The 22,036-nt window shown below is 45.1% G+C and overlaps 1 protein-coding gene across 10 annotated transcripts in view; it reads right to left on the bottom strand.

Moving 5' to 3' along the window:
* The window catches only part of NAV2 (neuron navigator 2), a 525,889-nt gene that overhangs the window by 9,841 nt on the left and 494,012 nt on the right, over positions 1-22,036 (bottom strand). For all 10 annotated transcript variants that reach the window (XM_077929540.1, XM_077929535.1, XM_077929536.1 and 7 more), the window contains 10 exons: positions 21,452-21,624; positions 18,415-18,568; positions 16,339-16,498; positions 15,125-15,225; positions 13,021-13,116; positions 11,397-11,565; positions 4,534-4,769; positions 3,206-3,360; positions 1,980-2,248; positions 1,411-1,529 (listed from right to left, as the gene is read on the bottom strand). In XM_077929540.1, coding sequence (XP_077785666.1) covers positions 1,411-1,529; positions 1,980-2,248; positions 3,206-3,360; positions 4,534-4,769; positions 11,397-11,565; positions 13,021-13,116; positions 15,125-15,225; positions 16,339-16,498; positions 18,415-18,568; positions 21,452-21,624 — 1,632 coding nt within the window. The remainder of the gene's footprint in view (positions 1-1,410; positions 1,530-1,979; positions 2,249-3,205; positions 3,361-4,533; positions 4,770-11,396; positions 11,566-13,020; positions 13,117-15,124; positions 15,226-16,338; positions 16,499-18,414; positions 18,569-21,451; positions 21,625-22,036) is intronic.

The following is a 22,036-nucleotide window of genomic DNA, read 5'->3' as shown; positions in this document are numbered from 1 at the left end:
CCCCTTTTTTTCTTCTTTATTCAAGGCCATTTAAGTGTTTGAAATATGCTTTCAGATCACCGTGCATCCAGCAAGTTATGACACTGAAAAACCACAGGAATCCCCATACATTCCTATGGGAAACAATCAGCAGTAAATGGTGTCCTTTCTTACAAGACTGAGATGGTTACTGACTTGTTGAGGATGGGAACATGAAACACAAAATAGATTAAGATGCAGAGTCACCAGCAGTTATCATGTCTGTTTCACAGATATGCTGGCTGAGATAACAATAGCAGTGTTGTCTGAGCTGATTGAAACTGCTGAACAATTAGAACTTGTAATAAGATACTAAGCACTATCAGTTCAATCAGTCCTAAAAGACTCCTAAATCACTTTAATGACTCCTAAAGCACCATAAAGGAATTTAATATATATTTCTTTTTTTAAAAAAACAAACCTCTACAAAAATGTTACAACTAGTTTAATTACATTGCTTTTGCTTTGTTCTTCTGAATGATAAGACAAACAAAACTACTTGAATTACGGAGAGAAGTGTCCTTTCCCCACATCTTACTCCAATGCAAAGAATACTGTGTTGTTAAAAAGATAGTAATAAATGGAGTGAGATAGCTCCAGACATGTGCTTGCATGAAAAGAAAAGCTAATTTAGTTAGCAGAATCTGATCCAGTGGAGGCTCCAACGCTGTGAGTGTCGCCCAACAGAGCATAGAGAGGCTGCAGGAGGAATTGGTGAAAATCGCTTTCCTCCAGTAGATGAGTCCCATTAACAGAGTTGTGTTCCCAGCAAGTCTAGGTCTAACCCACTGGGTATTGGTGCAATTCCTTTCCAAGCTAAAGAAAGCATTAATGCAAGTCTGCATAACTCGTGACTCCAAAAGCCAAACAATGTCAAAAGTGGGGGAAGGAAATACTCTTCTTTTCAATGCCTGTCGGGGACTTGTTGCTGAGTGAGTTTGCCCAACATTAATGCTCTCATAGGGAGAGTTCCCTCACAAGCTTCTGAGGCATACTTGGGTTTGCCAAGCTCCTGTCAGGCTATTAAATGGTTGGTGGGCTGTGACTGGCTTGAAGGAGAGACAGTGTGGTGTAGTGGTTAGAGGGTTGGGCTGGTACCTGGGAGACCAGGGTTCAAATCTGAGCAAATAAAGCACACCTGGGGGCGGGGGAGCAGATCTTGGGCCGGTCATAGCCTCTCAGCCTAAGCTACCTCCCAGGGTTGTTGTGAGGATAAAAGAGGGAGGAAGAGAACCATCTACACCACCTTGAGCTCCTTGAAGGAAAGGTGGGGTATAAACAGAGTAAAACAAAACAAATAAATGAGACGTGAAGACCTAGGTTGTGCTGTATCTGTTATTCCCCCATGCCCACACTCTTTGAGTAGGTGTAGTTCATATGCAAGCTCCTTACCTGTAGCCCTTCTCTGACAGCCTCAAGAAGATAGGGAACAATAGAGTAGTTCCACAGGTCAGTAAACCAAACCCTAGAACCGTCGACATCTATAGGGCAGGAGAGAAAGAGTCTTGGACCTGCGAGAAAAAAGGAGAAGGTTACATATGCCAAGCATCTTTGGTGAATATGGATTTAATTACAGCCACAACATCAAGCAAAAAATGACAAGAGAGGAGAAAGAATTGTACACTTAGGATAAAGCACTGCACCAACAAAGGAGCCAGTTAACCCATAATAATAGACTAGGATTTATCTACAAGTTGAACATTTGCTATGGCATCTTTAGTGAGCAGGCATTTAAAATCAAGCTCCCTCAATAGTTGGGCACAGCCTATTTTTATAGGGTTCACATTATAACAAAAAGTGTAATGTACCTGATTCCATGCCTCATAAAGCTCTCATTTTTAATGTAATTGGGACACTAAGGAAAAAGTAAACTATTATCTTATGTAGAGATGAAATCTATGTTCTCGACCAAGTGTTTAGAAATGCGTCAAGAGCTCTAACAGATAATTCTGAGTTCTCACCAATAGTAACATCTGAAGAGCTGTGGGCCTCTAAGAACTTGTTGAGATGCTGCCAGACTTTGGGAATCCAGTCTATAATTTTAATTAGTTCCGCATTTCTCATACGGCCACCAATCTCCGTTTCAATGAGCTTTCTTCTCAAGAAACGGCCAAGAAAGCCCTTGACTGGCTCAGTGTGGTTGGCACACAGCACCCATCTGAAGTTGTGGTGGAGCTGAAGGTTTGGTGTAGAGGAAGTTGCCTGGTTCATAGTTCCAATAATGTAGGGACTGTGGGAAACAGATCAGTCAGTATTAACGTCTAGAAAACACAGTATGTAAAAAAAAAGAAAAGAAAATCTTTAAGTAATCACATTATCTACTTTTTTGCTACTACCACTGGCATGTGAAGGAAAACTATCTGAACAACAATGATCAGACCTCTCCATCCCTCACACAGTATTGGCTGAGAGTATCTGTGATTTTACAGAACATTTCAGAATATTTCATCTGCTTAAGAAACAGAAGGTACAGAATCTGTGAATGAATAATGGGGGGCGGGGGGAGAATACTGCACAGGGTGGATAAATTCCACATTTTAATATCAACTAACCCACCAGCCTACTAAATCTTTGGTTGCAGGTCTTATACATTTTATTTATTCTGGGTTGGACCAGGATGGGCAGAAAAAACTAGCCCCCATGCCAGGCTGGGGTGGTGGTTTGGATTAGGCAGAGATGTCTCTCCACAAGCTTTCCTGGCTCAACTAGGCTCCTGCTGAACATGCCGGTGGTCAGGAAGCCCCATTACTGGGGTCTTCACTGGCATGAACCACCAGAAAGCCTCAGAACTGGGTGTTCCAAGGGTGAGGCTGAGCAAGCGCAGGAACCAATGGATCCCAAGCAAATCTTAATGTCATTGAAAACAGCATGGCCTCGAATTACCCTGAACCCTGCACCTTCTGCTGCCATGACTGATAGGGCGGAGGATGAGACAGTGGCCTTGCTGCTCTGCAAAGCCACACTACTGGTGGTATTGGGGAGTTTGGATTACGCCCTAAAAAAGGTCACTTCAGTTAAATCCCACTGATTTCAATGGGAACTAAGCCATGGCTAATTTTTCACGTTTGATTTCAATAGTATCACGAGCAACTAATGAGTTGGATCCAGCCAGGTCAAGTCTCAAGGAATGCTCCTGGAGCAAACACACTTTCCTTTCATGAAAGTTTGAGGCAGAACATGCTGTTACCATTTGTGGTACTTGCAGTTCAAGAGCCCATTGAAGATCTCTCCCAGGGAGCTGACATGGTGCAAGTTGTCCAGGATGATCACAAGAGGCATCTCCACAGCATTGTTTTCACTATTGCATTGGTCGGCAAGGTTGGAGAGGTATTGGCGGAGTTCCTGTGATGCAGATGCAAAAGGGAAAATTGGCTTTCAGACATTTCTTTTGAAGATCTTGAAAGAAATGAAAGTGGCTGGATTCAGTGGTAGAACAGTCTTCTGTTAAGGGTGTGATAGCAAACTACACAGCGCCAACATTCTCCCAAGAGAAATAAGCTTTTGAATAGAGTGTATAATAGCTCAGATAAATTTGACATCTTGCTTAGAATCTTAATTGAAAAGCTGACTATGATCCCACTAAATGCTATTTCACACGAGACAGGAAAAGGTGGTCCTCTTTCATTCTGGGGCAGTTCACAGATGTCCCCTGATACCCCCAAAGAATTGAGATTGCCTCTGTAGGCATTAACAGATCTCTCTTGAAGTGATCATGTAACGAGAGGTGGTGTCTGGGGACAGGGTGGAGCCAGGACCATGAAAAGCATGCATTGCATGACAGGATGAGGGTAACAAAATTGGGGCTGCCAGGTTTGGCCAGGTAAAGTCACCAAGGTATCAACTAGTTTTCTGCACAAAGCCTTCTACAGAAAGCTACCAAGTCCAAGAATGTCATTGCACAGGACACAGGCTCAGAATTACAAAATGGAGGACTCCTAGGAGGACATTAATTAGTAACTGAATACTATTCTTCACTAGACAGAAAAAGTGGTCCTCTTGCAGGCCTTTTCCCACATGGCCTGGGAGGGCAGAGCCCTGACTGGTTCCAGCTACAAAAGCTAAGGCTGCTGAACAGAATCTTAGGCTGAGGTATTGTTGAGGGCTTTTTGTTGGGGTGTGGTTGTTGCTGCTGTTATTTTTTTGTATCTTTATTTCGGATTTTGTGATTTAGGTGGAAATCTGGCTCCATTTGTTATGTTTGTAGTTATGTAACTTTTTATACGTTGTAAACCGCCTTGAACATGGTCTTAAAGTTGGAAAGGTAGCATACAAACAAAATGACTGACTGGTTGATTTCATGCTGGGGAGTTCACGGGTGTCTCCTAAGATTACAGTCCTTCAGATCCCACCTAGAAGAAACATCAGCTCACCCTACAAGAATAGTGTCACCAGCATGGCTGCAAGGCAGGCAAATGCATCAGAGCCTTTATTGCACCAATCAGCTGCTCAGGAACAAATTATTTTGATTTGTAAATAGTAAACTTGGGGGGGGGAGTCAATTATATGAATACTCACCTTACTGGACTTGTGATCCACATTAAATGTTGCAATAGCACCATCAGCCAGCTCCCTGCCCTCTCTAAGGACCATGTACTCTGACAGACGATTGGCTAGGTAGGTCTTTCCTGTGCCGCTTGGGCCAGATAAGATGATTCTCCTGTGCTCCATCAGGAGTGACACATAGCGCTGCAGAATAGGCTTGGGGATCAGGGACTCAAACACCAGGCAGTCCAAACTATTCTCTGCAATCCCTGTAACAACAGAAGACATGGCATTCAAAACTTAAGAACTAAAAGTTATCTCCAGAAGATTTTATTTAACAAAATTTATAGACCACTTTATTGTAGCACAATCACTAAGTGGTTTACAACAACTATTTAAATTATAAGAAAAACCATTTAAATATAATTAAAACCAACCATAAAATAGATTAAAACACTTCAGCATCTACATGTCTGGATAGGCTTTCCTAAACTTGCTCACTTCAGGGGAGTGCAACTCTGTCCAGAACAAGCTGCCTCCCCACCTCTCAAACTGAGGATACTTAATACACCTGTCTGATAAGGATTCAGCTTCAATGTATTCCACCATGGCCAGAACACACTTGAAGTCCTGTGATTATCAAGGGGCTGGAAATCAAGCTTATGAGGAATGGTTGAGGGAGTTTAGCCTGGTTAAGAGGGGAGGGGATCCGATAGCCATCTTCAAATATCTAAAGCAGGCATAGGCAAACTCGGCCCTCCAGATGTTTTGAGACTACAATTCCCATCATTCCTGACCAGCTAGGGATGATGGGAGCTGTAGTCCCAAAACATCTGGAGGGCCGAGTTTGCCTATGCCTGATCTAAAGGACTCTCGCATGGAAGATAGAGCAAGCTTGTTTTCTCCTGCTCCAAAGGCTAGGACCCGAAGCAACGGCTTCAAATTACAAGAAAGGAGATTCCAACTAAACATCAGGAAGAACTTTCTGACGGTAAGAGCTGTTGAACAATGGAATGAACTCCCTTGGAAGCTGATGGACTCTCCTTCTTTGAAAGTCTTTAAGCAGAGGTTGGACGGCCATCTGTCATGGGTGCTTTAGCTGAGATTCCTGCATTGGGGGTTGGACCAGATGACCCTTGGGGTCTCTTCCAACTCGATATTTCTGTGCTTCTAGATAATTGTTATGTACTTCTAGGTTTACAGGAGGGAACACACCAGTGCCTCCATCAAGGTGGATGGTACTTCCAATGAAGCACTGATCACTTCCTGGACCCACACAGTAGTCACTCCCCTTAGACTAGCTCTAAGAAGCCAAGGCTCAAGAGGGTAGATTCATGCTTCCAGATTCTACACATTTACAATGATTGTCATGTAAATATGCCACACTTTGCTCACTTTAAAACAGCATTCCCGCCTCCACCCCATAAAAACTTCCTCTGAATTCAAAATACTTCTCTTTCCTCTGAAAAACCAAGTGATATGTTGAATCTTGCTTTGTACATTATGGGATAAACAAGGGAGACTACAATGAAACATTGCAGTGTGGATTATTCCTGTTCAGAATTCCAACTAGCCAGCTAGCCATGGCAGGGTTCTCATTAGCCACGACAATTTGTTCCATTGCCCCTTGCCCCTTTTCTGTGGGTTCCCCCTCCCTCCAACTGATATTCAATATTTCATGGTTACCCCAGGGTGGTGGTGGTTCTCTCTTAGCTTTAAAAATATTTTCTTCCTCCATATTTTTTTGTTTAGAAATGTATCTGCACACATATTTCTGTAAACCAAGGCATTCTTCTGAGCATATTGATACTTTCCTTCTGTTTCTTAGTGGCTGTGTTTTGACTACATAGCTGTTGGCACCCGCTGCCAAAGTTTAATATTAGAGGGAATGTTATGTTTTCTGGCAGAAAAACTTCCACCGGGGGGTGGGGGGAGAGAATACAAGCAATGTCCAGGCTGCCCAGGAAGACTCCCTGAGTGAGTGCTTGAGGGCCCTGCTCCTTCCTGCCACTTACCATCTGGCCTGGGGCGGGGCCTGGGGCCTCATAAGGACTGCGTGCGGCTTGCGGCCTGCTGCCCAGGAAGACTCCCTGAGTGAGTGCTTGAGGGCCCTGCTCCTTCCTGCCACTTACCATCTGGCCTGGGGCGGGGCCTGGGGCCTCATAAGGACTGCGTGCGGCTTGCGGCCTGCTGCCCAGGAAGACTCCCTGAGTGAGTGCTTGAGGGCCCTGCTCCTTCCTGCCACTTACCATCTGGCCTGGGGCGGGGCCTGGGGCCTCATAAGGACTGCGTGCGGCTTGCGGCCTGCTGCCCAGGAAGACTCCCTGAGTGAGTGCTTGAGGGCCCTGCTCCTTCCTGCCACTTACCATCTGGCCTGGGGTGGGGCCTGGGGCCTCATAAGGACTGCGTGCGGCTTGCGGCCTGCTGCCCAGGAAGACCCCCTGAGTGAGTGCTTGAGGGCCCTGCTCCTTCCTGCCACTTACCATCTGGCCTGGGGCGGGGCCTGGGGCCTCATAAGGACTGCGTGCGGCTTGCGGCCTGCTGCCCAGGAAGACTCCCTGAGTGAGTGCTTGAGGGCCCTGCTCCTTCCTGCCACTTACCATCTGGCCTGGGGCGGGGCCTGGGGCCTCATAAGGACTGCGTGCGGCTTGCGGCCTGCTGCCCAGGAAGACTCCCTGAGTGAGTGCTTGAGGGCCCTGCTCCTTCCTGCCACTTACCATCTGGCCCAGGGCGGGGCCTGGGGCCTCATAAGGACTGCGTGCGGCTTGCGGCCTGCTGCCCAGGAAGACTCCCTGAGTGAGTGCTTGAGGGCCCTGCTCCTTCCTGCCACTTACCATCTGGCCCAGGGCGGGGCCTGACAGGCCTCACCAGGACAGTTGTTACTGCCGGAGAGGCACAGAGTGTTTTTAAAATGTGTTTTTTTTTGTTTGTTTTTTAATTCTTTGGATTTTTTGTATGTGCGGGGTGGGGGTGGGATGGATGTTGGTTGGGCTTGGGGAATTATTTTTTTATTATTATTTTGATGTTTTTGTAATTTTTACATTTTTCGCTTGTATTGTTTTATTGGTTTTGGTTGTTTGTTTAAGGTGTTATTTTGTTTTTGTTTTTAGGGGGAGGGTTCAGGGCTGCCGGGGAGTGGGCCCCAGCCCATAAAATGGCTGGGGCATGTTCCACAGGGCGGGATGCACTGGGACAACCGATCTCAGTGATCACGGGTAGGAGGAGGAGTTACGCTAAGACCAGACCCTATCATTACAGAGGAGGCAGGTTTAGTCGTTGTCTGAGGACTATCCCTGCCTCCGGGTCTGGTCCTGACCGGATGGATACTAGAATCAGCAAGGGATACCCACATGACCTGAAGGTGCTGCTGTGCAATGCCAGGTCAATGATTCATAAGACCACTGCCATCCATGACTTGATCATGGATGGAGGATTTGACCTGGCTTGTATAACAGAGACCTGGTTGGATGAAGCAGATGGGCCTGTCCTTGCCGCTGCTTGTCCACCAGGTTTCTCTTACGCACAGCAACCCAGGTCATGTGGGCGGGGAGGGGGGGTTGCAGTGATTTTTAGGAAGTCATTAGTTTGCACCAGGCGTCCTGTTGGGAAGACCCAGTTTTCTGAGTGCATGTTCTGGAAGTTGGGCAATAGGGGCAGTACAGGATTCCTTTTGGTGTACCGACCTCCCCGCTGCACCAAGGATTCCCTGCCCGAGCTGCTTCAGGTCGTGGCGGATGTTCTCCTGGAGACACCTAGCTTGGTCGTCCTAGGGGATTTTAACATCCATGCCGACACGGCCTTACAAGGGGCCGCTCGGGACTTCGTGGAAAGCATGGCCTCCATGGGGCTGTCCCTGAATAAGTCTGGCCCAACCCATAGCCGTGGACATGCCTTGGACCTGGTGTTTACCTCTATGGATGTTGGTGATCTGACACTAAGTAAAAGCGAAACGAAAGAAGTGCCATGGTCAGATCACTTCCTGGTGCAACTGGACTTCTCTGCGACCCATCCCCTCTGCAGGGAGGTGGGACCAATTCGGATGGTCCGCCCCCGCCACTTAATGGATCCAAATGGTTTCCAGAGAGTGGTAGGGGATGCTTTATCCCATGTTGATGGCCTTTCAGCTGATTCCCTGGTGGCCCGCTGGAATGTGGAGTTAACCAGGGCTATTGACTGTTTGGCTCCGAAGCGCCCTCTCCGATTGCATGGAGCCCGGACAGCCCCGTGGTTTTCCACGGATCTGAGGGCAATGAAACAATCGTTGAGACGGCTAGAGCGCCGGTGGCGGAGAACTCATTCCGAATCTGACCGGACACAGGTTAGAGCTCAACGTCGAGCCTACCAAGTGGCGATAGCGACGGCGAAGAAGAATTTCTTCACCGCCTCTATTGCATCTGCAGAAAACAGCAGCAGGAGACTTTTTCAGGTGGTTCACAATTTAGCGGAACCACCTGCAACATCGGGGCCCAGTACGGGCCACATGTTCTCCTGCAATGATTTTGCAAAGTTTTTTGCAGATAAAATCGCTCAGATTCGGGAAGAAGTAGACTCCACCGTGGGAGCAGGGCCGGGGCGGGAGAGTGCTAGAGTTCTGTCTAGTCAAGTTGAGTGGGATCAATTCCAATCTGTTACCTCCGAGGATGTGGACAGGCTGCTGGGATGAGTGAAACCAACCACCTGTCTCCTGGATCCTTGCCCATCCTGGCTTATAAAAGCTAGCCGGGAAGGACTGGGCAATGGGCTTCGTGGGGTGGTGAATGCTTCCCTCCGTGAGGGAGCCTTCCCAGACCCGCTGAAAGAGGCGGTTATTAAACCGCTTCTTAAAAAACCATCTTTAGATGCGGCCACGATGGCCAACTATCGCCCAGTCTCAAATCTTCCATTCCTGGGCAAGGTGATTGAGCGAGCGGTTGCCGAACAACTCCAGGCACGCCTGGAAGAAGCGGACCATTTGGATCCCTTCCAGTCGGGATTCAGGCCTCATCATGGGACTGAAACTGCCTTGGTCGCACTGGTTGATGATCTCCGGCGGGCTAGGGACAAAGGTGAGAGCTGTTTCCTAGTTCTGCTGGATCTCTCAGCGGCGTTTGATACCATCGACCATAGCATCCTTCTGGACCGTCTTGAGGGGCTGGGAGCTGGGGGCACTGTTATACAGTGGTTCCGCTCCTTCCTCCTGGGCCGTGTTCAGAAAGTGGTGGTGGGGGATGAGTGTTCAGACCCCTGGGCTCTCACTTGTGGGGTGCCTCAGGGTTCTGTCCTCTCCCCCATGCTTTTCAACATTTACATGCAGCCGCTGGGAGAGATCATCAGGAGGTTTGGGCTGGGTGTTCATCAGTATGCGGATGATACCCAGCTCTACCTCTCTTTTAAATCAGAACCAGTGAAGGCGGTGAAGGTCCTGTGTGAGTGTCTGGAGGCGGTTGGAGGATGGATGGCGGCTAACAGATTGAGGTTGAATCCTGACAAGACAGAAGTACTGTTTTTGGGGGACAGGAGGCGGGCAGGTGTGGAGGATTCCTTGGTCCTGAATGGGGTAACTGTGCCCCTGAAGGACCAGGTGCGCAGCCTGGGAGTCATTTTGGACTCACAGCTGTCCATGGAGGCACAGGTCAAATCCGTGTCCAGGGCAGCTGTTTACCAGCTCCATCTGGTACGTAGGCTGAGACCCTATCTGCCTGCGGACTGTCTCGCCAGAGTGGTACATGCTCTGGTTATCTCCCGCTTGGACTACTGCAATGCACTCTACGTGGGGCTACCTTTGAAGGTGACTCGGAAACTACAACTAATCCAGAATGCGGCAGCTAGACTGGTGACTGGGAGCGGCCGCCGAGACCATATAACACCGGTCTTGAAAGACTTGCATTGGCTCCCAGTACGTTTCCGAGCACAATTCAAAGTGTTGGTGCTGACCTTTAAAGCCCTAAACGGCCTCGGTCCAGTATACCTGAAGGAGCGTCTCCACCCCCATCATTCTGCCCGGACGCTGAGATCCAGCGCCGAGGGCCTTCTGGCGGTTCCCTCATTGCGAGAAGCAAAGCTACAGGGAACCAGGCAGAGGGCCTTCTCGGTAGTGGCGCCCACCCTGTGGAACGCCCTTCCAGCAGATGTCAAAGTGATAAATAACTACCTGACATTCAAGAGACATCTTAAGGCAGCCCTGTTCAGGGAAGTTTTTAACATGTGATATTTTATTGTATTTTTGGTTTTTATGGAAGCCGCCCAGAGTGGCTGGGGAGGCCCAGCCAGATGGGCGGGGTATAAATAATAAATTATTATTATTATTATTATTATGTCAGCAGGGAGAATCGACTGTGAAAAAGGTCAGCAATTCTTAGAATCCCGCAGATGGAACTTCAGCTGGGAGAATACATAGGGATGGAATGTTTATCACCTGCTAAAAATTATCAAGCTTAAACATTTGTATGAACAGCTGTATATCTGGAAGGTAGAAATGTTACCATGAAACGACTTAAAAAGCACTTTGATCGTATAAAAATATATGTACTATAACCTGACTCTTAAAATCCAGCATTAGCGTAGTTCTTGAAATGCCTAAATAAATAACTTGAAATATACATAAATAAACTTCAGCAGTCGAAGCTTGCCTGATAGTCAACAATTACAAACAAGCAAAAATACTGGCTGAAATTCCATCTTCTATACAGCAGTTCCAAGGTGTAAGATCCCTGTTCCTTTTTTTTATGCAACCACCCTAACGTCAGTGAACATGAATGCTTCTTCATTTGGAACTTTTCACTCAAAGAAAGACATGAAAAGGATAGGAAGAAGAAAGAAACTCATGAAAATGTCTCTTGCTCCTCTGAGGTTTCTCCAACGCCTGGCAAAACCTGTAATTACAAAGAACAGTAACAAATGGATCACCTATAATTTACCTTTGATAGTCACCGATATGGTATTGTTTTCACCAACCAGATAGCCACAGGGAAGCAGCTCAGGTGTCTCCATGCTATTTGTGCGAACGATTTCCCCAATGCTGTATCCCAGGACGCTGTCTGAGTTCAACCCTAGCTGACTCGCAGGATCAACATGAATGATGTATTCCTGTGAAAGGGAAGTAGAAAAGAATAATAACAATACATCAACCTTATCTTCAAGGGTCTTGGTTCCCTAATACTGAAATTTCACAACTGCATTTTTCATTTTGAAAATGAACTAATTTGCGCAATGAAGAAAGGCAAACCCAAAGTCTACTTTAATCAAAGAGTAAAGAGAGGGAAAGGGTAACAGATATATGCAAAAACCACACAGCATATCAGCAGACTCACTAGAGATTTCAGTACTTGTTGCACCGTCACACTCAGTTTCCATGTAAGAGAGTTAATATAGGACTTTTCTGTCTATGTGAAATGTATTGTATATGCACTGTATATTTAAATTAAGAGGTGCAGACACATATGAAGCCCTGTATACATTATGAAAAGAGGCCAGGTGCTGAACAAAAACAACAGCAACAGCAATAGGGGGTGCTGTCATCTCCCTACACTGGTTGTGAACTTTCAGAGGCATCTGGCAGGCTACTTTTGGACAAGGTGTTTCCCGGATGTTGAGTCCTTGAATGTTCTTGGACTCCCAGCTCCTATCAGCTCCAGCCAGCAAAAGCTTTAGAGATGATGGGAGGAGTGGTTCAACAACATATGTGGACCCACAGGTGGGAAAGAATGAATTAGGTGGAATTTTGACCTCACCCAGCAAGGTATTTCTTACAGTCCTCCATTTCAGGCTATGGCATAATGCATGAAACCTCTTCCTTCAGTGAGATCACAAGTATCAGAGGAAAAGTGTCAGTTGCCACACTGCATATTACAATGGAAGTACAGTGGTACCTCGGGTTAAGTACTTAATTCGTTCCAGAAGTCCGTTCTTAACCTGAAACTGTTCTTAACCTGAAGCACCACTTTAAGCTAATGGGGCCTTCCACTGCTGCCCCACCACTGGAGCATGATTTCTGTTCTCATCCTGAAGCAAAGTTCTTAACCCGAGGTAATATTTCTGGGTTAGCAGAGTCTGTAACCTGAAGCGTATGTAACCTGAAGTGTATGTAACCCGAGGTACCACTGTACAGGTCTTGAATATCCTCAGTTGGCATTTATTTGAACCTCTGGAGCTGGGAGGCTGCAGTGGAGTGGTCAAGAAGGATGTACCATATGACCAGATATACATTGTGTATTTGGTCTTCTCTTTTGACTTTTTTTGTTTTAAAGATAGGAATGTTGAAATAAAGTAAAATTATTTAGCACACACTGCAGCCAGTACTTAATGACTTTTCAGAAGCCTACATTATATACGGTGTAAAAATAATAATGTATACAACATAAAGAGAAATACGATGCTCCAGTTAGTATGTTTTGCAGGCTGCAGTACATCAGGCCTTGGGGAAGCCTCACTTTAAACTGATGAAGCAAAGGAACCTGTCCGAAGAGTTTTCTGCCTAAATAAAAAATAATAGCTTTCAAAGCTATCCAAGTTCTTAGAAGTAACAAAAATAACAATGTTCACCTTAAACAGCCTTCTAACAACGCCATCGAGAACATCCCATTTGGTCTTTCCACTGACGCCTATGCAGCCGATAAGGAAGAGGCGAGGCCTGGAATCCTGAAGGCATACAAATATGTTAAAAGAAAGGCAAATATGGTGCTGTTGCAGCACTATATAAATTATTTCACCATCATCCAAGCTACTTTGGTGTACATCCCTGGGCTGAGACATAACCCCTACATATGTGCCATTGCAGACCTGATCTAGTCTTTGACTAGGAAAGCATGTACACTGGGGATTTCTCATGCAAATAGGGCAGAACCTAGACACAAAGAATTCTGTATGGTCACTGGCACCTTGTCAAATTATGTGCCAAGTTCCTAAACACTAGGGCAGTCAATTTAACCACTTTGCTAACTGGAATATATGGGGGGGGGGTTGTGAAATGATTTATTGAATTATGACCAGAATTAAATTATATCCAGAGCATTTCCATAATCCACTAATTTAGGAATCCAATCTAAAAACACAGGTAGGATTAGTCTGGAAGGAACCATTTGTGTCAAACCTGTGCTGACTTCTGCAAATCATTGTTACCATGAAGCTTACAACAGATCCCTTTAGAAGTCAAAAAATGTGCTCCCATTACAAGCCTTCTAAACCTAGCAGGCGAGTTCTGCAGATAAACAGGTGCCTCTCTCATTACCCTGCACCTGATCTAGGTCTTGGATCACTCGTCACTAGTAATGTTTATTTTAAAAGTTAATTTAAAACCAGTAAACAGGAGAAAGGGCATGTTTCAGCTTATACAAGACAGATCTTGAAAACTTCCTCTAAGCTAAGCATGTTTGGTTCAATTTCTCTTTTATCCATGCCAAGTTCCTAGGGTACTAGCAGGTCTGGACTTCACAACATCCATGGCTGCTGGCACTGTGTCTAGACTAGAACTCCAAGCATATTCATCCCATTAGAAGCCGTGATAAAGGAAAGGTCCTAGTGGGAACCAGGCCAAAGCTGATCTTTTGAGAATGGAAGTACTTCTGAGGGCGGGGTTGGAGAGTCCTTTTTTTCTTAGTCTTTGAAAACTAAGGAAATAGTTGGATGCAACCCACTAAAATAAAGTTTCAACAGAGCAGACCCACTGAAATGAATTGACCTAGGTTAATCATGTCCATTCATTTCAATGGGATTACTCAGAGTATGACTAATATTGCATACAACTTATTTCTGTAGATTTTCCACAGGAGTATTCCGTAGTTCTGCTCTCCCCACAAGGGGAACTTTTTCATGCAGCTGATCAAAGGATTACAGCAAAGCCCCGAAGGGAATGACTTTGAAGTTGTTTTACCTGAAATCAGGTGAGTAACAGGTGGTCAGCCAAAATTAGTCTCCAGGGGTTGGAGGAGTTCAGGATCTGGCCCACTGGCCAGATCCTCATTTTTGTTCCTGCATTAAACCCTTTTTTGTATGCTTCAAGCAGTTTCTTTAACCTTCCATTCATTTAAGCATAACATTATTCTTATGATCAGCCATTGGGTCATTAGTCATTTCCTAGAAGCAAACTTCTAGGGACGCGGGTGGTGCTGTGGGTAAAACCTCAGCGCCTAGGACTTGCCGATCACATGGTCGGCGGTTCGAATCCCCGCGGCGGGGTGCGCTCCCGCTGCTCGGTCCCAGCGCCTGCCAACCTAGCAGTTCGAAAGCACCCCCGGGTGCAAGTAGATAAATAGGGACCGCTTACTAGCGGGAAGGTAAACGGTGTTTCCGTGTGCGGCTCTGGCTCGCCAGAGCAGCTTTGTCACGCTGGCCACGTGACCCGGAAGTGTCTGCGGACAGCGCTGGCTCCCGGCCTCTAGAGTGAGATGAGCGCACAACCCTAGAGTCGGACACGACTGGCCCGTACGGGCAGGGGTACCTTTACCTAGAAGCAAACTAGTGACAAAACCTGAGTCTTGACTGCATTGCTTCAGACTACAGATAGGACTTCAAGTGACAAAAATACTTAAAATAGTGAACGATGTGGGTTTCCTCGCAAAAACTTCAGTCTACGTAGCATGCCAACAGACCTAGTCTCTGATAACGTGTAATGGAAAAAGGTGAAAAGCAAACTCCACACATAACTCACTTCTCTCCATTTAACTTCATCCTGAAAACTGACAACTATTTTAACATGCCTGCCACCTTCTTTTCGAGAAGAACCATCGCTGGGGTCATCCAGCAGCATGTCTGTGGACAGGAAACACAAATTCTTTTTTAGTTACAAATGGTGAGCTGGGAAAATACGTTCATATGGTTATTTATTTCATTTATAAAACAATTTACGAGTTGGCTTTCAGCTCAAAAAGGGTCCCCGAGCTACTTAAAGGTTTTTAATTTGTAACTTTTTTTTTAACATACAACCCTATCTAATTCTACTAAGAGTGGACCCACTGAAATTAATAAGACATGAGTTAGTTATGTCTATTAATTTCAGTGGGTCTTCTCTGAGTAGGACTAGCATTGGATACAACCTAAGACAATGACAAACAGATTCAGAACAAAGGTGGGGGCGAGAATCACCTTTGAAGAGAGAGAGTAAAATGAGTGACATTCAAAAGCTGTGTGTGGACCAAATAAGTTTTAAGGACCCACCCACAACTAAAGAAAGATGAAGTCAACCTAACCTCTCCTAGTGGTGAGACAAATAGCAGGACTTCTGAAGCAGATATTAATTTGTGAACTTAAAGGGCAGGTTCATAGTCTTGATTTACCCTGCTACAAAAAAATTAAAAAATGCCCTACAGTATTACTCTTTTTGTGAATATATGCAAGGCTGTGTTTACTCCAGCCCTTACAGATAGATGAAAATTATGCACCAAGAAAAGTGTAGGTGCAAGTGTTTATGTTACACAAACTTTCAAACAGTTTCTTGCTTTGGATAATTAGATTTTTAATTGCTTGATTCTGTGAACACTGCCAGGTTTGGTTCTTTCGAAATTGTGAAGCGCACACTTCTTGGAATGTACGTAAGACCTGAAATAATGGAAAGACATTCCTCTCACAATCTGGAACAGACATGGAAGAAATGAGGGAAGACCACAGAAAAATTAACAGCGTTTTCTCTCGAAAGAAATTTTACTTTGGCAAATCGGTGCAATTAAACCGACTCCCAACATGATTTTGCACAGCTGAAGTCATTGCTGGAATGCTACGCTTCAAAGTGAAACAGAGCTGCCAATGATATTGTAATGGAAGGGTTTGTCCCAGCCCTTCCACCTTCACACCTTAGCCACCAGCGATTATTTACAGCAATTATTTATTTACGGCTACAGGATAAAACCTGTTGGCTGCCCTACTCACCAAGACTCGCTGACTCTGTGAGGTTCAGGCTGTGCTGGGAAAGACCCATGGACTGCCTTGGAGAGGATGAAATGGAAACCTGAGATTGGGCCCTGCTGCAGCTGCCTTGATTTTCCGACTTCAGCCGGTCATTTTCTGCTTTTAGTTTCTCGATCTCACTCTAGATTAGAACAAGAAAACAGCCAGTAAAGGGAATGGAAGGTGCATGCCCTTTCAGCTTTTTTTATACACAAAGAGAGATAAAAATCTCTTACACAAAACAAACAAACAAACAAACAAACAAACAAACAAACAAGAGATACAGCTTACCACCTGGTTAACTGTCTCTCGCTATCCCCAACAGCTTTCAATCAAAGTCGTTTCCTTTTCAAGCTTTGCTAGTAGACCAGGCTTCCCCACTTTATCCATCCCCTCACCTTGGCCTTCCCAAAGTCAATCTTCCCCCAATCAGGCAGAATTACACATGAGAGCTGATAAAATTTTCATGGCAATCTTCTTTGAATTGTAATGAGACCTGCAGGGATCTCTGCACTTTTTGTAGCTGTACTGTTTTTTCTTTCTGAATGATGTGGTGGCTGTTGTGCCCTCTCTCTCTTGAGTAGCCACTGAATTTCAAGGCTGAATGGGGATCTGAACTCTGGCCTCCCAGGTCCTAGTCCAGCACTCTAACCACTACACCACAGTGGCTCTCACATTTCCATGTAACAAGGCCCAAAAGCACAACAGAGATGCACCAAAAGAGAAGCTAACTTCAGAGAAACACATTTTTCAAGTCTTGCTTTAAATGGGCTTTCTGACGATGGGTGTGGTTCTACTCTGCTGCATATATGGTTTTTGGGTATTATTGTTTTCAGAACATTTTCTAGGTTTTAATATATGTTTGGATGTCACTTTGAACACCCATGTTGAATAAATAACAAAGCCATAAACTGCAAGTAAAATAAATGAATTATAATTAAAACGGTGGGATCGAAGAGCCAGATTTATGAAGCGGAAATGACAGACACGTGGGGATGTATAATATTGATGGCAGAATGTAACCAAAGAGTGACCACCTTGCCTCGCCCTATGGCCCATCCACACACTTTGGTGACAATTAGTGGCCACTTTAATGAGCATGGCTCAAGGGTCTTGCCTTGGCATTTGCTCTGGAATGAAAAATATAGTGTTACGTAAAATCTTTACAGAGAAGCTCTAATTTTAGGTTTGGCATGTAGATGTGTGTGTTGATATGGATCAGTAACAACTGAATAAAAAATAGGAATCACAGAGTAAAAATAAACGGACAGTTTTCCCAATGGAGATATATATATAGGAAGTGTAGTTCCCTGAGGTTCAGTTTTGGGAATTGTGCTTTTTAACTTTCCACAGATTATATGGAGTTAGGAGAGAGCAGTGAGGTAACCAAGTTTTGTTGGTGATACCTAACTGTTCAGGGCAGTTAAAACAAAAGGGGGTAGTGAGATGCTTGGAAAGGATCTCTCCTAACTAGGTAAGTGGAGAGGAAAATGGCAAATGCATTTCAATGTAAGCAAGTGTAGAGTGATGCGGGGGGGGGACCCCAAAACTAAATTTCACATATTTGCTCATGGGGTCTGAACTGACAGTGACTGACCAAGGAAGAGACCCTGGGGTTGTAGCGCACAGCTCGATGAAGGTGATGACCCAGCGTGCTGCTGCTGTGTAAAAGGCAAATGCCACGCTAGGGAATTATTAGGAAAGGGACTGAAAATAAAACTTCCGATATCACCTTTAAAAAAGGGAGACCTGATAGAGGTTCGTAACATGATGCAAAGTGTGGAGAAAGTGGATATAGAAATGTTTCTCTCCCTCTCTCATAAAAGCAGAGCAATGAAGGACAGTTCAGGAGGGACAAAATAATGCTTTGGGAGTCAGTATGCCTCTGAATGCCATCTGCTGAGAATCACAAGCAGGGAGAGTGATGTTGCACTCAGGTCCTGTTTGGGGGGGTTCCCACAGGCATCTGTTTGCCCCTGTTTGTGAGAATGCTGGGCTAAGCAAGCCCAGCAGGGCTTTTCTAAAGTTTGCATGTGTGTTGCTGCAGTTCCTTCCTACCTGCATTCTGTTCATAGCTTCCCGAAGTTGGTCAAGTTGGTGGGCGGAGCTGAGGGCCTCCAAACGGATATCGGTTAGCTTCATCTCTTTGTCTCTCAGCTCATTTCGCAACTGCATGACTGTTTCTGCTTCACTATCGATACATTCTGAAATCCTGGGAAAAGATAATAACGAGCCGTTCACCGAAGAGCTTGAGAAGCAAAAATTCTGAACGTTAGCAAAAATCAAAAGTGTCATGGCTCTGCTTTCAACCAGATTTTTGTTTGTTCGGGGGGACTTGGCAAAAATGGTGAGATGAAGGGGACCCTATCATTAGGAATGGTCTCAGCCTGCCCAAGGAAAAAAAGTATGATGACAGCCAGCGGAATAAGGGCAGAGAAACTACCATTTTGGTTGTGACCTATACAGAGTTTGTTAAGCTGCTGTTAAACGTACAGTTGTTCATTGGGAAATCTATTCAGCCTGAAAATCTCAGGTAAATTAAGGAGGCATAGTAGCAGCAGTCATTTGGAGATTGATGGCCTCAAAGAAAGATTTAGTACTCAGCAGGTGTAGTGCACAGCTGGGCGCCCCTGTATGATTCTGGAGGGCTTTGGAATCCTATACCTTTTCAGCTTACTCTGAACTGTTCAGGCTTTTTTAAAAAAAAGAAAGAAAGAAGTAGTTTTATTCTCCTGGCACCAGCTTTCTCCACCCTCCCACATACTTAAATTGAACAGAGTTAAATTACTCCCTAACGCATAAAAGACAAGCAGCACCCTTGCCATTTTCTGGCAAATTTTCATATCACGTGTATCCTGTGAATAAATTTTTTTTTCCCCCAGCTTGGCTTCCCCAGTCCTCAGCAGTATCAAAAACCAATTATATGGTACTGCAGTCAAGAAACAACAAAGCAAGGGGAGAGCTATGAATAAAAATTGTGCTTTACCATCCATGCAGTGGCATGGCATGAGGGGGCCATGGGCTGGGTGCACAATCTGTGGGGGCGCGAACCAGGTGCCCCCCTGCAGAGACCCCCCTTGCGCCCTGCCGGCGCCAGGGGCTGGAGAGCACGGAGGGTGAAGATCGCCCTCTGTGTGTCTTTTTCCCGCCTGGCATGCCCAGCCACAGCTCCCCCTTCCCAGGGTCAGTCCTGACCCAGGGGTGGAGAGCAGCTGCAGTGCCTGGCCGCAACTCTGGGGAGTGGCCATGGCACGCCCAGCCGAGGCTCCTCCTTCCCTGAGTCAAGGTTGACCTGGGGGCAGAGAGATGCTGTGGTGTGCAAGGAAGCTCCTGCTTCCTTGCCGCCAGCTCCAGTAGAGTGAGGAGAGTGGGTGGCTATGTTGCCACCCACTCTCCTGGACTGGGGTGCGCGCGTGCGCCCCTAAGCCAGTGCCACAGCGGGCTCCCTCTGTGCCCCATGACCCATGTGCTATTTAGATACGGCCATATTAGGGATGCTTCCAAAGTTCTTTCAGTTCAGGCTAAGAAACTAACTTTGAGGGCCTGCCTCAAATGCAAGGATTTTTTTAAAGTTTGAGGTTCTTTTGTTCCAAAGTTGTTCAAGCTTCTCCTTGGCTGTTTCTGCTAGCCTTCCCCTTCTCCAAAGATCATCCTTGCCTGCTGCCATCCTTCAAACCATATCCCCCCATCCTTTTCCTGCCTTGAAGCTGCTGCTGCAGTAGTAGCAGCAGCAGCAATGGTGCCTGGTGAGGGGAAGAGGAGGATGATTCCCTCCCCTCTCTTTCAGTCTCCCAGACTTTCTGGGTAACAGTGAGGTGTAAGACCATGGAGCACTATGGAAAATATTGCTTCTAACTACTTTCCAGTCCAATGAATATTTTAAAAAATCCCTTAGTTTGGGAATTCTGTGTTCACAATGGAGTACTTGCAAACTTTTGGTTTTGTTAAGACTGACAAAACTGATGACAGAAACATAAAGTGCCAAGGACTAAACGATATCAGCAAAGTGCAACCAACTCAAGAAATTCAACTATATAAAGAAACTTTGGATTTCAAGCATTGATACAATACATCTTGATAAAATACAGTCTTTGCTTACATGACTGTCAGGCTGAAAATATTATGTAGGCTGAATCTGGGAAACATTAACATTACATATATCTATTCATAGTGCTCTTCTGCTTTCTAATAAAGGGTACACTCAGAAGCCAAATAAATCAGTGCTGAAGCCCTAGGCAGCCTAGTGCTCTGCTTTTCTCCTCTTTAATTCTGTAGGCCTGTTTATTCCTCAGGTACTTGGTACTTGTCAAGACTCATCACATGCATACTTTGACTGATGACAGGCACCATCATAAAAAACATGATGGATTACATGGCTTTAAGCTTTTGCTCACCATTCAGTACCACAGGGATAGGATAGGCTAGTTTCAGAGTGATGAAAATGAGATAACATAGTTGAAGATAAGTGAGAATTTTAAAAATAAAAATATATGATTCTATGACATCTTAATCTACAGGGCTTTTAATTTCAGGATTTTCTCAGAGTCAAGTATTCCCTGTTTTCTAATCTCTACTAAATTCTGTATCTTACCATCACACACAGTTGACTATAAGGGGCAGTGGGAAATCATGTTAACCATGGCGGTTGCATGGAAGAAGAATATTCAAGCTTTGCAACACTGTTTACATTCACCATTTCCTGAACCCCTTCAATAACCTTTGACAGCTTCTCCTGAGCCTTAGAGTCTTCCTCAAAGCTACAATCTAGAGTGGACGTTTAAAAATGTCCTCTCAACATCACTTTGATGACTTCTGGGTCTGATTTAGCAATTTAAGGTATACTGTGGATAAGTAAGCATCACTGTATAAATGAACAGCCAAAAGCAAGCAAGAAAAATGATAAAGCAAATACCCACATTATAGTTGGCCCTGGCTTCAGGTACCTGACTAAATAAACCTCAGCTGAAGAAAATCTACTTAATCCTTAGTGTCTTGTTCTTTTATAGAGTCCACAGAAAAACGGACTCCAATTCCAGCATAAAACAACAGCAACATGTCAACAGGAACTCTTTTTTAACATACAAACTCAACTCACAGTGAATTAGAATGGGACGTTCTCAGTAATGGTGTAGAGAGAACTGAGCCATTGTGATGCAGTTTTGGCGATGAAGGCAGGGAACAATCCGTCATCTCCTCGATATCTGAATGAGAAGAAGCTGACTTGGGGGACTTCTTTTTACCAAATGCTTGTTTGAAGGAACTACGCAACTGAAAGAAAAAGAGCAGAACAAGAAAGATTATACATAAAACAAACTCTGCCTTATGACGATAAGTAAGGAACAGGAGAAAATAGTTAGCATGCAACACTTTAAAAAATGGTTACAAAAGTCAATTTTGGGCAGTACAAATTGACAATGGAAGTACAGATTGCCACCTTTCTGTTCTGGAAATCTTTACACTGTGTTTAAGAAGGACATTGTCCGAGACACTGCAAAAGTGCTGACTGTTGAGAAGCTCTATTCTGAAGCACACCTTTCCACTCTGAGACATTGCAAAAAAAATTTGGCTCAAGGACAATTTTATTACGGTGTTATCACAGGTTGCAGTTATGAAATGACATGGCTCAGATGAGGTTATTGATGCTGACAGAGTTAATCATGTAAATGGATTAGTTAGCTTT

The sequence above is a fragment of the Podarcis muralis genome, chromosome 1 (assembly GCF_964188315.1).
Source record: "Podarcis muralis chromosome 1, rPodMur119.hap1.1, whole genome shotgun sequence".
Classification (NCBI taxonomy): Eukaryota; Metazoa; Chordata; class Lepidosauria; order Squamata; family Lacertidae; genus Podarcis; species Podarcis muralis.
The sequence above is the reverse complement of the archived record's forward strand: the minus strand, read 5'-3'. Positions and strand labels throughout refer to the sequence as shown.